This window comes from Lepisma saccharinum, chromosome 18 (genome assembly GCF_977018435.1).
Source record: "Lepisma saccharinum chromosome 18, izLepSacc3.1, whole genome shotgun sequence".
Lineage (NCBI taxonomy): Eukaryota > Metazoa > Arthropoda > Insecta > Zygentoma > Lepismatidae > Lepisma > Lepisma saccharinum.
The window spans coordinates 47,608,678-47,623,356 of NC_139246.1; the positions used below are offsets into that span (position 1 = coordinate 47,608,678).

Below are 14,679 nucleotides of genomic sequence, written 5' to 3' on the forward strand. Positions count from 1 at the left end.
TTGATATAATATTATATTACATAACATATAATATAACAGGTAATATTGTGAGAGAAAATGCGGTAACCAGTGCTGAAACTGTACTGAACTTATCAAGGTACGTTAGAGTAAAACAGAACAAGATTATGTTAATATCAGTGAAGCTCTCAATGGTCGAATTAATTGAATTTCGAACTCCTAGCCAGAGTATTGGGATTGACTGGCCTCTATCGGAAAACATACTACAAATGTATGCGTGTAGATAAACATTATTCTCATCCTACGGCAATTTTTACGTCAATTTCACTTCCCACTAATATGTTATTACACTATAAATAGCATCCGTTCGTGTCTTTTGGCCCGCGATGTAGAACGTGTATTTGCAGATAAATCCGTGAATCATAAAAAAAAATGCATGAAATTAGAAGTTTAACAGTTTACCAAACGTAAATTAAAAACTAGAACTTCATCTGAAGCGAGACAACACATATGCAGAACTCGTTTGTCACATGTTTCAGAACTTTAAGCAGCGCAGATCAAGTATCTGAGCTCAACCACAATTTCGGAAACGACACCTCTTTAAATAGTACATTTTTGCCGATCATATTCCAACCAGGTACACTCTGTCCAAGGTATCTTTGGAACAAGTAAACGAAAACAAATCTCTGCGCAAGTAGTGGCGCGAGACGGCTACACCAATGAACACGTGAGAGGGAACGGGATTGCATGGAGGGGGGAGCGACTACAGTTATCAGTAGAGCCCGGAAGTTTGGCAAAATGCCTCTTTTTATTTACTGCATATATTGATAAAAATTTTTCCGGATATACGTTATTTATGTTGTTTCGAATGTTTTAGAAGCCTTTTCATTTTGCCTATTTTTGCCTATTTGGGACCCCACTGCCTATTTTTAATTATAATGCCTTTTTCTGCCTTTTTCAATGAAATTTGACCATTTTTTTAAAAAAAAATGTTGGCATTTATTTTTCTTCCGTTTATTACGTGAATAATTTTCGCCTTATTTAAGTAATATTGAACTCACGCATGTTTCAACATTGCTGAATGAGAAAAGTGTGAGAAAAAAGTATTTCATGCTGAGTTAGGATATTGCCTTTCGGTTAACATTTCCTTGTGCATGATTGACTGCTGAAGTGGAGAGGTTGATTTCGAACACAAAGAAGATAAGTATTTCTGAAATCTCCCTCTCGAACCCGAAAATTTCAGGAAGTTACGCCTGAGCTTAGTTTTCCTCCGCAACCAGTCTTGACAAGATGAGGAACCTGGATATCAGCAGCTATATTATGCTAACAACCTTGAAAAAATCAGTGAGGTGATCGATGCTCATCCAGAAAATGAAGCGGCTTCAATTCGCGAAGTGAAAAACTCCTGTGCCATTCAGAACTGAAGAATGAACTGTCGTTTATTTTTGCACAGTATGGTGCATTGCCAGAGACAATTACAAAGCTAGAAAAAAGAGGTGAGACTCTTGTAGCATCCATGAAAATCTTCGAGGAATCTATGCAGCAGATGATGGAAGTGCCAGGAGAAAAGGGGTCAGCTGTTGCGGAAAAGTGCAAACGGGTAGTGAGTGCAAATAAGGACTTGAAACAATTGAAAACAATTTGTGATATTCTAAAAGGTGAAAATGCTGTTACCGAAATGAGTCCAGCTACATTAGCTTGTTCTATGTATGCTCCAATAACTTCTGTCGAAGTAGAAAGATCATTTTCTATTATGAAAAACATTCTCTCTGACAGACGACTATCAATGAATGTTGAGAACTTAAAAAAAACACCTTGTAGTTATGTGCAATCAAGACGGAGAAAATTGAAATGCTCTTCCCAATGTAGATTTTAACATGTTGCCAGAAATTATATATAAAAGTAAGCGACTTCCAAATGTGCCATTTTTTCGGTTTATTTTGCCTTTTTTTCATTTTTAGTGCCTATTTTCCACATTATAAATGCCTTTTTGCCTGCCTATTTTAACGAAAATAAATGCCTGAACTTCCGGGCTCTAGTTATCAGCCTCCGCAGCAGCGTGTACTGATTCGCTCTGCCCACTCGATTTCCCCCTGCTCTGCCGCTATGCGCGGCCTTGCTCCAGAGATAAAGGGACAGGGTATAGACAAGATGGCACATGGTATTTTAGAGATGTCAACAACAATACCGTGCTTCTTTTTATTTATTGTCATTACGTCAAGCTACACAGTACTACTCACCCTTTGCCGGTGTCAAAGCCGAATCGGTAGGAATGAGGACCTTCCTGTCCGTGTATCTGGAACTCCACCCTGTCTCCGCTGCTAGAAGGGGAACCGCTCAGATCCCCACCACCCGAAAACGCCGGCGAAAAGCCTGTCTCTGCTGCACTCTGAAAATTACATTGCCCATTAGCCAACAGTGTATATGAATAAATCCATGCTTTGTAGCCTCGTAACAGATATGCAAAGATGTCGCTGTAAATATTTGAAGGAGTGGTCCATTACATAGATATAAAACTTAATAGTAAACATGATGGTAATGGTAACAATAATAGTAAATTATTATTAGCTAATACAAGTAAACTATTATATTATTATCAAATATTTTCATTATGCTCTAGGAAGACTTTTCTATTCGACACACCCAGTCAGTGAATTATTATTTTGAAATTTGATACCGTTAATATACTGAAGTACTGTTCATTTTCGTAATGTATAAAAATGCTGTAATGTTCAACTCGCGCTAGTTGAATTTGTATTTTAGAATTTTCTGATTACGTAATACTTGCAGTTCAAAAGCCATATATTCACCTGCATGTAACAGACATTTGTATCTTGCTTTTCAGAAGTTTGTTGAAATGAATGTTGATTCGATAATTTTTCGTTCTTATCAAAAAGTCAATAAGCTGACCAAGGCAGAAATTTATTTTATTTTAAAACATAAACTAAACCAAGTACAAGTCTGAAGAAGACCTTGCTAGAAGGTTGAAACGTTACGTTTAGTTTATGTTTTAAAATAAAATAAATTTCCGCCTTAGTCAGCATATTGAGTTTTTCATATCGTGGAAACAAGGCTTAATGGTGTTATAGTTCTTATCAATTATATATTAGAAGATTTTTAATGTAGCTATTACTTTGAAAAATCATGTAATTATCATCAAATCAAAGGCGGCAAGAAACAGAGGAAATAATAAATAAGAGGACGAAAGAAAATGGAGAAAGAAAAAGATACAGAAGGGATAGAGAAAATTAAGGAAAACAGAGGAACGGGGGAAGAGAGAAAAACTAGAGATAGGAAAATATAAATATACAAGGCTGCTAGCAACAAAGCAGATTTCGGCGGAAAACATTTCGTACACACTTGAGTCCATCTGAGGGAAGTTCTTTAGTGGCTCCACTGCAGTCAGATATAAATGCAGGATGTACGTACAGTCACCGGCAATAAAAGTGGGACACCTATATCCTAAAATTCTCGCTTCCCTGCAAAGGCGTTACATGTATTGCCTAACTCTACTGGGGTGGTAGAAGTTGCCATTGAAAATGTGCTATTGAAATCCACTAATCGCCGTAGAGTTAGGCAACACACTTAACAACGCGTTGCAGGGAACCGAGGATCTAGATGTCCCATTTTTATTGTCGGTGACTGTACAAAGAAACTAAAATTATTACTAGGGAAAGGAACTTTAGGTAAATAAATGTTTTTTCTGCGATAAGATAGAGACCCTCATTTTTGCCAAAATTCTGATCATAGCCTTATATGTCAACACAGCAAATTTTATTTTACATAAAAACACATTTTCCAGTTTTCCGTATGTAAATACATATTTTGCGAATTTTCATTTTAAATACATAAAATCGCTCATTGACTTCATCTACCTCGAAATCCTCGAAGGAAAAATGTGTATTCTCCGCACCTCTTTCATATCGAGAGTGCTAGGTTTGTTTTGTCTTTGAGCACCCTCGCTGGCAAACTTCTGGCACCTCGCCTACGATCCTATTGGGAGAAAATAGCTGTAAGTAGCTGGGGCTGGCTACACGTAACGATAGCAAGGCTTTTTAATGAAGCAATGCAGCTATTGTGGCCTGAAGGCATAAAATTTGACAATGTTCTTCTCGTGACAAATGCTGCAGCTTACATGCAGTAGGCCTTGCTGTTAGCTACCCCAAAATGGTGCACGTTAAATGTGTGACTCATGCGTTGCATAGAATATGTAAAAAGATAAGAGCTCTTTATCCCAATGTCGATGAACTGGTTTCAAATGTGAAGAAAGTTTTTATCAAGTCGCCTAGAAGAATAGACATTTTTAAACAAAAATGTCCTGAAGTTCCCCTTCCCCCTACACCTGTAGTTACGCGATGAGGCACTTGGTTGGATGCAGATGTTATGCCCAGAACTTTGAAAAAATTGTATCTGTTGTAAATGATGTCGACAAAGAAGAATTCTGCAAGAACTGTTGATGGAGCCCTCCTTAAAAGTCGAATTGGCATACATCTCAAGAAACCTGTCCTTTCTCTCCAATTCCATACGAAAGCTTGAATCGTCCGCGTATAGTAGAAACAAAACTGAAAGAATTCACTGGATCTAACGCACGAGTGCAAATGTCTAAACGTACAGAATTTTTTGGGAAAAACCAAGGTTTTCAAACTTTGTGCCAAATTGCACGTGTTTTGAAAAGTGAAGTAGAGGAAGAGGAAGCTTTGGAAAACTTCAGCGTTAGTGACATTTCGTGCTTCAAATATGCAAGAATTGTTTCTTGTGACGTGTAGCGATCTTTCTCACAATATAAGATGCTTTTTAGAGATAATAGTCACAGATTTACAATGGAGAATTTGGAAAAGCTATGGTGATCCTCTGCAACTCTTCCAAAAAATAGCTCGCTAAGAGGTAATCATTTAGAAACTAATTTCAGGTGTTTAAAATGCATTTTATAGTTTGTTTTTGTTACCAAATGTTTTTTTATTTTTGTCACATATTTTCCTGTTTTTATCACATATTTTCAACATTTATGACACATAAAAAATAAATATTTCTGAGTTTTTTAGCACATAAAGTTCCGTTCCCTAATTATTACTTTCCTTGTTAACGTAATTGATCTTTTTCTTCTTAGAATTGATTGAAGATTTATGTGTTTGAATGTGCGAGGTTTCTTATTAAGAGTTCTAACATCGAATACGAGTCAGTAGGAAATGGATTGCTTATGGCATATTTTGTTTACGACTGATTGTAAAAACTATTTTCAGGTTGTTAAACGTCCAGGAACATTTAATAAATTCACTTCCGGTCTAGGAGAGAAAATCAGCAAGCGTGAATGGAATCTGGACCGTAGGGAACCTTTTTTATCTTCAAAGTATATAAATTCAGTCGAGGAACCCTTTTTCCGGATCAATTTAAATACGGTACAGGAACAATTTAAATACGGTAGAGGAACGTTTTTTTCTCGGATAAATTTATATAAGGTACAGGAACTTTTTTCCGGATCAATTTAAATAACATACAGGAACTCTTTTTCTTGATCAATTTAAATACGGCCGAGGAATATTTTTTGCGAATCAGTTTAAATACGGTCCTGGAACCTTTCTTCCGGATCAATTTCAAGTTCCGTATTGAAGTGAAACTTCGCAACTTGGACCTAATTTAAATTATGCGAGAAAAGAGGTTCCTGTCTTGTTACTGCACCCAAAAGAACCCATTAGAATTTAATGGATTCCTATACTTTTAACAACCCAGTCTACTCATTTCATCGACATTTATGGAATGAATAAAGGACTTACCTGCCGAACGCGCCTGTCCCCATACGTATTGGCAACGAGATCGTGTATTTGCGGATTCTGGTTGATGGCCGCTTGGCTCTTGGGATTCCAGGTCTGCGCGCGAGGAGGACGGGATGTCTGTACACCCGAGGAGGGGCCTGCGGGGGGGCCATGCTTCGACGACTGAAGGCGTTTTTCCTCGGGATATTGCTGTCGTCGTAGAACGTCAGAAGGTGCTTGAACAGGAAATTCATGAGAAGGCCTATGCTGGTCAGGTATTTCAGCGTGCTTCGTGAATTGAAAGGGATAATGCGAGTGACTCTGGGTCATGTAGGGTGGTACTTCTGGGTTGTACCCAGACGGCTTCTTGAGGAGCTTAACTTTGGTGACGCCGTCGGCGCCGACGTAAACAGGCTTCTCCCTTCTTGGCGGTGGTGGTTGGTAGGACGAGTACTTCTTAGGGTAAGCAGGTCGGCTCGTGACGTCGAATTCGGGATCGGGGAACTGAAGTCGAACGTCCTTGGTGGTCAGTCCCACGCGGTCCACCGGGGTATGCTCGGTCTGCGTCGGGATATGAGGCTTCAGGGACAATTTGGGAAGCACAGTTGACTCGTAAGGATGCTGAAGATTCTCGACGGGGTGGTTAGACGCTGACGAGGGTTGGGAAGGTACCCTGTACGCCGGGTGTCCGGTTACAGGGCGGGAAGGTTCCAGGTACACCTCCCGTGGACCCGTTGTGGTGCCTCGCCCCGTTTTCTGCTGTTCGATCGCCGAGTCTCGAAGCGCCGTTTGTCGTTTGTGCTCCAAGTACTGCCTCAGGTTGGAAATCGGGAAGAACTGGGGATTGCCGGCCGCCAAAGACACCACACAGGCCACCACCAACTGCAAAGAGAAACAAACAAATCACCATCAGTATTTCGCCAAACTTAATATATATATATCTTTATTTATTTATTTACTTAAAGTTTCAGATACAGTACTGAAAGACCATTTTATGCTGAAACTGTACAACAAAAATAAAATAATAATAACAACAACAAAACAAGACACTACAAGATGGCAGACGAAAAAAAAGTAATTTTTACACGTACATTCTTAGCGATTGTCGGAAAGTGTGTTCTGACAAGAAAATATCGGTATATACAGGCAGGTTATTATAGAAGTGGAGGAGCCTATAGTAAATAGACCGCTGTAAGAGAGAAGCCTTGTAACGGGAATGTCAGGGGCGTATATTCAGGGCTATCTAGGCTATCTGCAAAGCCCAGACTCAGTGACCAAAGTACAGAAAAAAATCTTATCAGAAATGAGCATAAAATTGTTCACTTCAATAAGAAGATGAACCGGATTTCTTAGGAGTTGGAAACATTGCCCGCTTTCTTTGAATTCGCGAAGCTGCTGGCGGGCAACTCCACGGGGTGAGCTATCTTAAGGAACACTCGATCAGTGTTGCAAATCAATTTTTCCCAGCATGTAATTTCCCCAGGAACGGCAAATTGCGGAAACAAACTGTTACAGGAGAAGGAACAGGGTTGAATATGACGGGAAAATTCCCTCTGAACTTCGTCAACAGTCTGGATCAACGTTGCAAACCAATTTTTTCCAGCATGTAATTTTCCCAAAAACGGGGAATTTTGAAGCCAAATTATCGCAGGCAAGGGAAAAGTCTGGTATATGGCAGGGCATCATTGAATGCTTGCAGACGAGTTGAAAAAGAGGTCGTTGACCTTCAAACAACTAGAGTTACAATGGGGAGGAGAAAATTGTCGGCTGACCGGGAATGGTTTTGAGTGAATCTAAAAATTACCGAAATGAAGGACCAGTTCTAGTCTAGATCTTGTCGAATGGTCCCTAAGGGTTCCTTGGTGCGTGGAATTTATTTAGAGGCAGCGTGTGAATACAGTAGTGAGTGGATTATATTTTTGTGAATGATATATGCTGTGTTGTGTAGTGAACTGAAATAAGGTCATAATTAACAAGCTGTCTATTTGGCTTACGTATGACGATAAGCTTCAAATCGTTGTGGATTTTTCTTTTATGTCCACTTTATGCGCAGATAAGGTAATGGGGATCGGACCTACAGTTAAAGTGGTATCCAACCACCGTGTATCGAACCCGGGACCCCTTAGTTATAAGGTAACGACGTTACCACTGTGCCAACAAGGAGGCTCTGAACTTCAAATCGTGAAAATAGGTAGGTAGAAGTTTCATTTTTATTCTCGTATGTAGGCCTACGTAAATATTTCACAATATGGGCCTCTTATTTATGCAAGTAAGAATGAAATTCTTAAATTCTTTCCTTACTGACATAGTGTACATTTCCATATTTTATTTATGAGGTATATATTTTTAATCACAATACCACATCACTTCAAACACCCCACCCCAAATGAGCTAAAAAAACAACAACATCCCCAGCAGCAATATTTTGTCCATTCGAACACTATGATATTGTGCGATAGCCCAGGTTTTTAACCCAGTATACGCCACTGGGGAATGTGATGGAGCTTTAAGTTGCGGATTGGCCATGCGGGTACTCGTAGATGAAATTGGTTGACTAGGAATTCGGTTTTAATTTTGCCATTAATGATTTTATGCAAAAGTTTCATGTCTGCTAGTTCGTGACGAGTATGTGGTGACTGGATCTTCAAAATAGACATAATATCTGTTTTATGGATGTGTCTGAGGGAAGGAATTCTATGGCGAGCATTTGCGAGGAGAAAGCTGAGGACAGAATCAATCCTGGAAACATTAGTTTTAGAAGCCATAGTCCAGATGGGGGAGCAGTATTCAAGAATGGGAGAGATAAAGGATTTCAAAAATATGCTAATGGCTGATTGGTTTTGGATTCCAGGGGACCTGTACAGAATACCAAGAAGACGCATGGCTCGTTTAGTAATATATGTAATTTGGTCATTGAAGTTTAGCTTTTCGTCGATGATAACACCAAGATCTTTTTGAGATGAAACCTTTTTGATGGGACTGTTTTCGAGAGTATAAAGAGAGATCAGTTTGATCCTTTTTAAGGGAATGGTGAGGCAGGAGTATTTCTGAGGATTCAATTCAAGTTTCCACTGGCGAGACCACAAAAGTAGTTCTGACAAATGCGCTGATTCAGTGGTTCTCGGTCAGAGATCAGGCCAAGGCATGAGTGTTTCACTAGTCGCCTCTAGTTCATATAGTTTGTTACACGGCGCAACACCGGCTCGTCTACTTCGTTGATTGGGTATCAAGCAGTGATGTGTAGGGAAAGGAACTTTAAGTAAATAAATGTTTTTTCTGCGATAAGATAGAGACCCTCATTTTTGCCAAAATTCTCATCATAGCCTTATATGTCAACACAGCAAATTTTATTTTACATAAAAACACATATTTTCCAGTTTTCTGTATGTAAATACATATTTTGCGAATTTTCATTTTAAATACATAAAATCGCTCATTGACTTCATCTACCTCGAAATCCTCGAAGGAAAAATGTTTATTCTCCGCACCTCTTTCATATCGAGAGTGCTAGGTTTGTTTTGTCTTTGAACACCCTCGCTGCCAGACTTCTGGCACCTCGCCTACGATCCTATTGGGAGAAAATAGCTGTAAGTAGCTGGGGCTGGCTACACGTAACGATAGCAAGGCTTTTTAATGAAGCAATGCAGCTATTGTGGCCAGAAGGCATAAAATTTGACAATGTTCTTCTCTTGACAGATGCTGCAGCTTACATGCAGTGGTCTTGCCGTTAGCTACCCCAAAATGGTGCACATTACATGTGTGGCGCATGCATTGCATAGAATATGTGAAAAGATAAGAGCTCTTTATCCCGATGTCGATAAACTGGTTTCAAATGGGAAGAAAGTTTTTATCAAGTCGCCTAGAAGAATAGACATTTTTAAACAAAAATGTCCTGAGGTTCTCCTTCCCCCTACACCTGTAGTTACGCGATGCAGATGTTATGCCCAGAACTTTGAAAAAAATTGTATCTGTTGTAAATGATCTCAACAAAGAAGAATTCTGCAAGAACTGTTGATGGAGCCCTCCTTAAAAGTCGAATTGGCATACATTTCAACAAACCTGTCCATTCTCTCTAATTCCATATGAAAGCTTGAATCGTCCGCGAACACTTTGGCAGCTTCCATTGGTGAAGTCCGTATAGTAGAAACGAAACTGAAAGAACTCACTGGATCTAAATGTCTAAATGTACAGAATTTTTGGGGAAAAACCAAGGTTTTCAAACAATGTGCCAAATTGCATGTGAGGTGAAGTAGAGGAAGAGGAAGCTTTTGAAAACTTCGGCGTTAGTGACATTTCATGCTTCAAATATGCAAGAATTGTTTCTTGTGACGTGGAGCTTCTCACAATATAAGATGCTTTTTAGAGATAATCGTCACAGATTTACAATGGAGAATTTGGAAAATACTATGGTGATCCACTGCAACTCTTCCAAGAAATAGCTCGCATTTAGGTAAGCATTTAGGTAAGCATTTAGAAACTAATTTCAGGTGTTTAAAATGCATGTTATAGTTTGTTTTTGTTACCAAATGTTTTTATTTTTGTCACATATTTTCCTGTTTTTATCACATATTTTCAACATTTATGACACATAAAAAATAAATATTTCTGAGTTTTTTAGCACATAAAGTTCCGTTCCCTAGTGATGTGCCGTAGACTATAAGTTTACGTCTACATGCGTTGTCTACACGTAATCTACGCGTAGATTACATTGGGTTGTAGTTTACATAGACTACGTAGACAATCTAAAGTGCATTAAAATTAATTTTCAAGGGTTTCATGAAAGGAAAGTGACATTTTCAACTATATTGATCCCTAACGAAATAAAAAGAATCCTATTTACAACAAATTACTCTTCTCTTCTATTATCAACTATGGAAGAAGATATATAGTATGCAAGAAACAACAACAGATGGCAGTCGTGAGGCAAAAGTGGTCTTTTCCCCATAAAACACTAAAATATCTCTTATATTTGGTTTCTTCCTAGGTGAGAAATTGTTCGAATTTGGAAGAAAGGGTATGAAAATTTCTTCTCACATATCAGCAACTTAGATTACATTAAACTTAGATTACATAACTTCTGTTAACTCCTGCAGGAGTGGTGATATCTTCGAATCAATACAAGATGGCGTTAATTTTGCAAAAGAGGCTACAGGTAGGCTCGTAACATGTGTATGAAGCTAGTTTTTATGCATGATATTGCATTTATTTCATTGTTATTTTGAAATCAATGTAACGGTGATCGTGGAGTTCTTAATGTTGCTGCTTAATATTAAGAAGATATTTAACTGGATTCCCCTAATTCAATTACAAAAAACAGTTGAACAAGTTGGCAAGAAAGACAGTAGAATGTAGAGCTTCGTATTTTATTTGATTCTTTACTCGCCCCTTGCTTTACATCTTTTCTTAAATACCTTGAAAAAAAGGTATTTAAAGTAAGATGTAGAGCAAGAGCCGAGTAAAGAACAAAAGAAAATGCGAATTTCCCAAAAATGAACTCGACGGACGTCAACACTCATAATGTATAGTGACAACACAACTGAAATGGTGGTACAATAGGAAAAAAGAGCTTATGTTACTAGGTTAAGTTGTCCAACAACAAGCACTGCATGGAAAGGAAAGCCCTTGTTCCAAGCGTAGGTGTGATTGTTTAGAGCCATTCATCCATTTTCGACGTTTCCTGTTGCCGAAATCTTACTTGCTCATGCTCTGATGCTTTCTCAGGAAGAGCTTTGGCTTCATCACGTGATCTCTTTGGTTGCTGGAAAAGTAGGTGAAATGTGCATTTCTCAGAAGACATTACGGATTCTTGGCCTGTGGAAAAGTGTCAAGAAACGTGAGAGTTCTTGCTATTCTGTAACAGAGCGCATCTGTAAGAAAGGAAATTCTGTTTAGGTGTTCCTCGTGGAAGAATGCTTGCTTCTCTATCGCTTTTCACGTGGCTCTGATATCCAACAACTGCTGACCAATTTTTTCCTTCCTTCACATTCAAGTACACGGCGAATAACAAGCTACATGACTTGTAACTTAAAATGTGTACAAAATCGAGTCCAGTTCTGAATTTTGTGGAACTGTTCATGTAAAAGCAGAGTAAAAAAGTAAAGTTCCCTGTGCATATAACACATGAAGGCACATTTAGGCGATGTGGGGCGGTAGGGCCCCACACCATCTCGATCTTGGCCATTTTGGAGGTGATGTGATCAGCACCACAATCCGGCGACCTTTACCCCCAGGGTTGCCTCATGGTACCCATTAATTTAAGTCTGGGTGAGCCCCATAGCCGCTTTATGCGAGACAAGGCTGGAAAATTCCGATCACCCACCCGGGAATCGAACTTGGGTCATGTACTTAATACAATTCAGCCAGGAAGAAGACATGCGATTATATGAATCTGATGGTGAAGAAGGGATGATGTTACCAATACGCCATCGGGGAGGCCGTCAATACGAAGAGAACAGCAAATTGTAAGAAACTAGAGAAAAACTGAACTAATGGAAATAAACATCTCGTAGAAGAAAACAACAAAGAAAATAAGTTTTGCAAGAGAAGAAAAACTCAGGTTATGACTCGAAAAGAAAAATTCAAATTGAACAAGTATATATGAAGAAACGTTTACTCCTAAAATAACAACAGGAGTATAGGGAAGAATGACAAATAAACAGAACAGGAGTAAATACTACACTACGAAGAAGGATAAAAAGAACCGGAAAATGGGATTACAAAATAAAAACTTCATGTCCAATCAAGGAGAGATGAACCCTCTGGCGCTGTAGTCGAATTTCCAACAACAAAATTGACTACATCGTGGTAGATGCAATCAGCTGCTTTCCATGTAATCATATTACTCCAGAGTTGCCAAAATAGGAGGCGTTCGTTAACACATCCTTGTCACCTTTACTCAGAGCTAAGTGTTTGCAATATCATGATGGGAGAAACCGTACACAGTGAAAGCAGAGGCATAGAATATAACATGCTGGAATTTTTTGACAGCGTAGTAAGGGGGAAGATATATATATGGTAATACGACGGTACAAGCGCAGGGAAACAAATGACTGTCTACTTTAGTTCGCTAGTTGGCCGCGGAAAATCTATTCATGGTACGACAGTAATGAAGTAGTACGTAATATAAAGAAACAATTGAAAAAAGGAGGAAGATATACAGGAAAACAATTTCAAAATTAGAAAAAAGAAGCCAAAGAAACTTCAGAAAAACAAGAAAGGAAACTAACAGAATTCAGGCAGGAAAAAGAAATAAAGTCACTTTCATTGACTGTTAAAAGATCTCGTGGGAATGGCACGGAAGAGGGAGGCGGCACTTGTGCACTTGCGGTGTAACAGAGTACCGTGCCATGCAATTGCGCTTACGAGGTTTTACTTCGAGCGACCGCCAAGCAACCGCCGTTTCCACGGGGCATGAAGTGCCTAATTGCTCAGCAAAGGACCGCTGCCGGCTGGCACAAATGCTCCGCGTTGTGTGAAAGGCGTGAAAGTTTTGCGGTGCCTTGGGACGTCTCTCTCCGCACTTTTCATTACCATTTTTTTTATCCTCCTTCTCTTCGGAGCAAGCGGTGAGGATGCTTTGAAAAAGCCGCTGTGCGAAAGAGAAACTTGCTAAAAAAAACAAAGGATGCCGAGACCTTTGCATGTCCAAAAGTGCAACCTCTCGTACTGTCAGTACCCATCGCATTGACAGATCAAACTTCTATCATTTCACTAGCACCATTCACTTGTTCAGTGTGCACTGGAAAAAGGCTCCGTAATGTTTTCAGCATGTAGGCCACATATTCTAGGTAAAGAGCTGTTAATACAAAGAGACAATTTTGTTCATATACGCCCACCTCCTCCCCCTCTCAGAAAAAAGACCGGAAGTTGAAATTATCGCATTTCTTTTCACTCTTTTATGAAAATTCCGCCTTTCTTTGTAGCCAAATAGTGGTGAAAAGCGCCTTGGATTCAATTCCTGGCGAAAGTCGCTGAATTTCAGCGCACAACGCGCTACGACACCAGGAATCCCGGGTTCGAATTCCGGCCTTGGCATGGGTGTTCTTTGTGAATGTCTCTTCACAATTTCACCACATCTTCACTCATCCTCATCGTTGAGATTTGCCATAGGTGGCAGAAAAGCGAAGTATAATAAATCAAAATTTCAGTGAGCCGCCATCGTGAACAAAATTGGAGAGAAATTGAAAACAAAGAAGTAGAGGGCTCCGATAGAGAAACTGCTCAATATTACAAAATGTAGTATATTATGGGATATAGTGAAACATATGAAATTGTAGGTTGATCCCTATGTGATAATTATATGAAAACAGCAACAACGTCAGTCCTGGTGTGAATATACAAATGCAAAATGAAATAGCGGCGTTGGATTTGATGAGCTGACCACATACCACCCAGTGAAAAGCCAATTGACATGCATTGTCCCTGAAAAGAGTTATGCCCACCGAGTTTAGCCTTCCCTTAGAGTTTATAAATTATTTCAAATGTATCTTTAATAAAATTAAATTACATTTACGGTAATTTTCGCCTCACAATAGTTTCTAGCGACTTTGGTGACCTTCCAATTCAGGCTACAGCTTTGTCTCGCTTCTGTAAAATCCATTCGTTTCACATTAACTAGAGTTTATATTCGTAGCTATGTTCCCTATTGCAATTACTGTAAAGTTAATGTAACAATTTGGTTTCCCATCATTCTCGGAACAGATATGTAGACATTTCTTTCGACCATTGGCGTCACTGTTGGGGGGAAAATATGGCCTCTGGTCTTCCGTAAAACAGTAGGCCACCTAAAAATCCTCCATGGAAAATTTTAAAAACAACGGCTTGAAACATCTTAATAAAAAGAGAAAGTGAAGGGAGATCAAGAGAGATGAAAAGGATGCCAGAGGACTATGAAAAGACAATGAAGAAATGGGGAAAATAAAGAGTACGGAGAAAGTAAAAAATGAAAGATAAATGAGTGGAGGGAAGGGAG

General features: G+C 39.1%; 1 protein-coding gene across 1 annotated transcript in view; it reads right to left on the reverse strand.

Moving 5' to 3' along the window:
* LOC146002063 (uncharacterized) overlaps positions 1-14,679 on the reverse strand; it is a 31,980-nt gene that overhangs the window by 6,716 nt on the left and 10,585 nt on the right. The window contains exons 2-3 of the mRNA XM_083139777.1: positions 5,730-6,590; positions 2,199-2,347 (exon numbers count right to left, since the gene is read on the reverse strand). Of these exons, the coding sequence (XP_082995903.1) occupies positions 2,199-2,347; positions 5,730-6,590 (1,010 nt within the window). The remainder of the gene's footprint in view (positions 1-2,198; positions 2,348-5,729; positions 6,591-14,679) is intronic.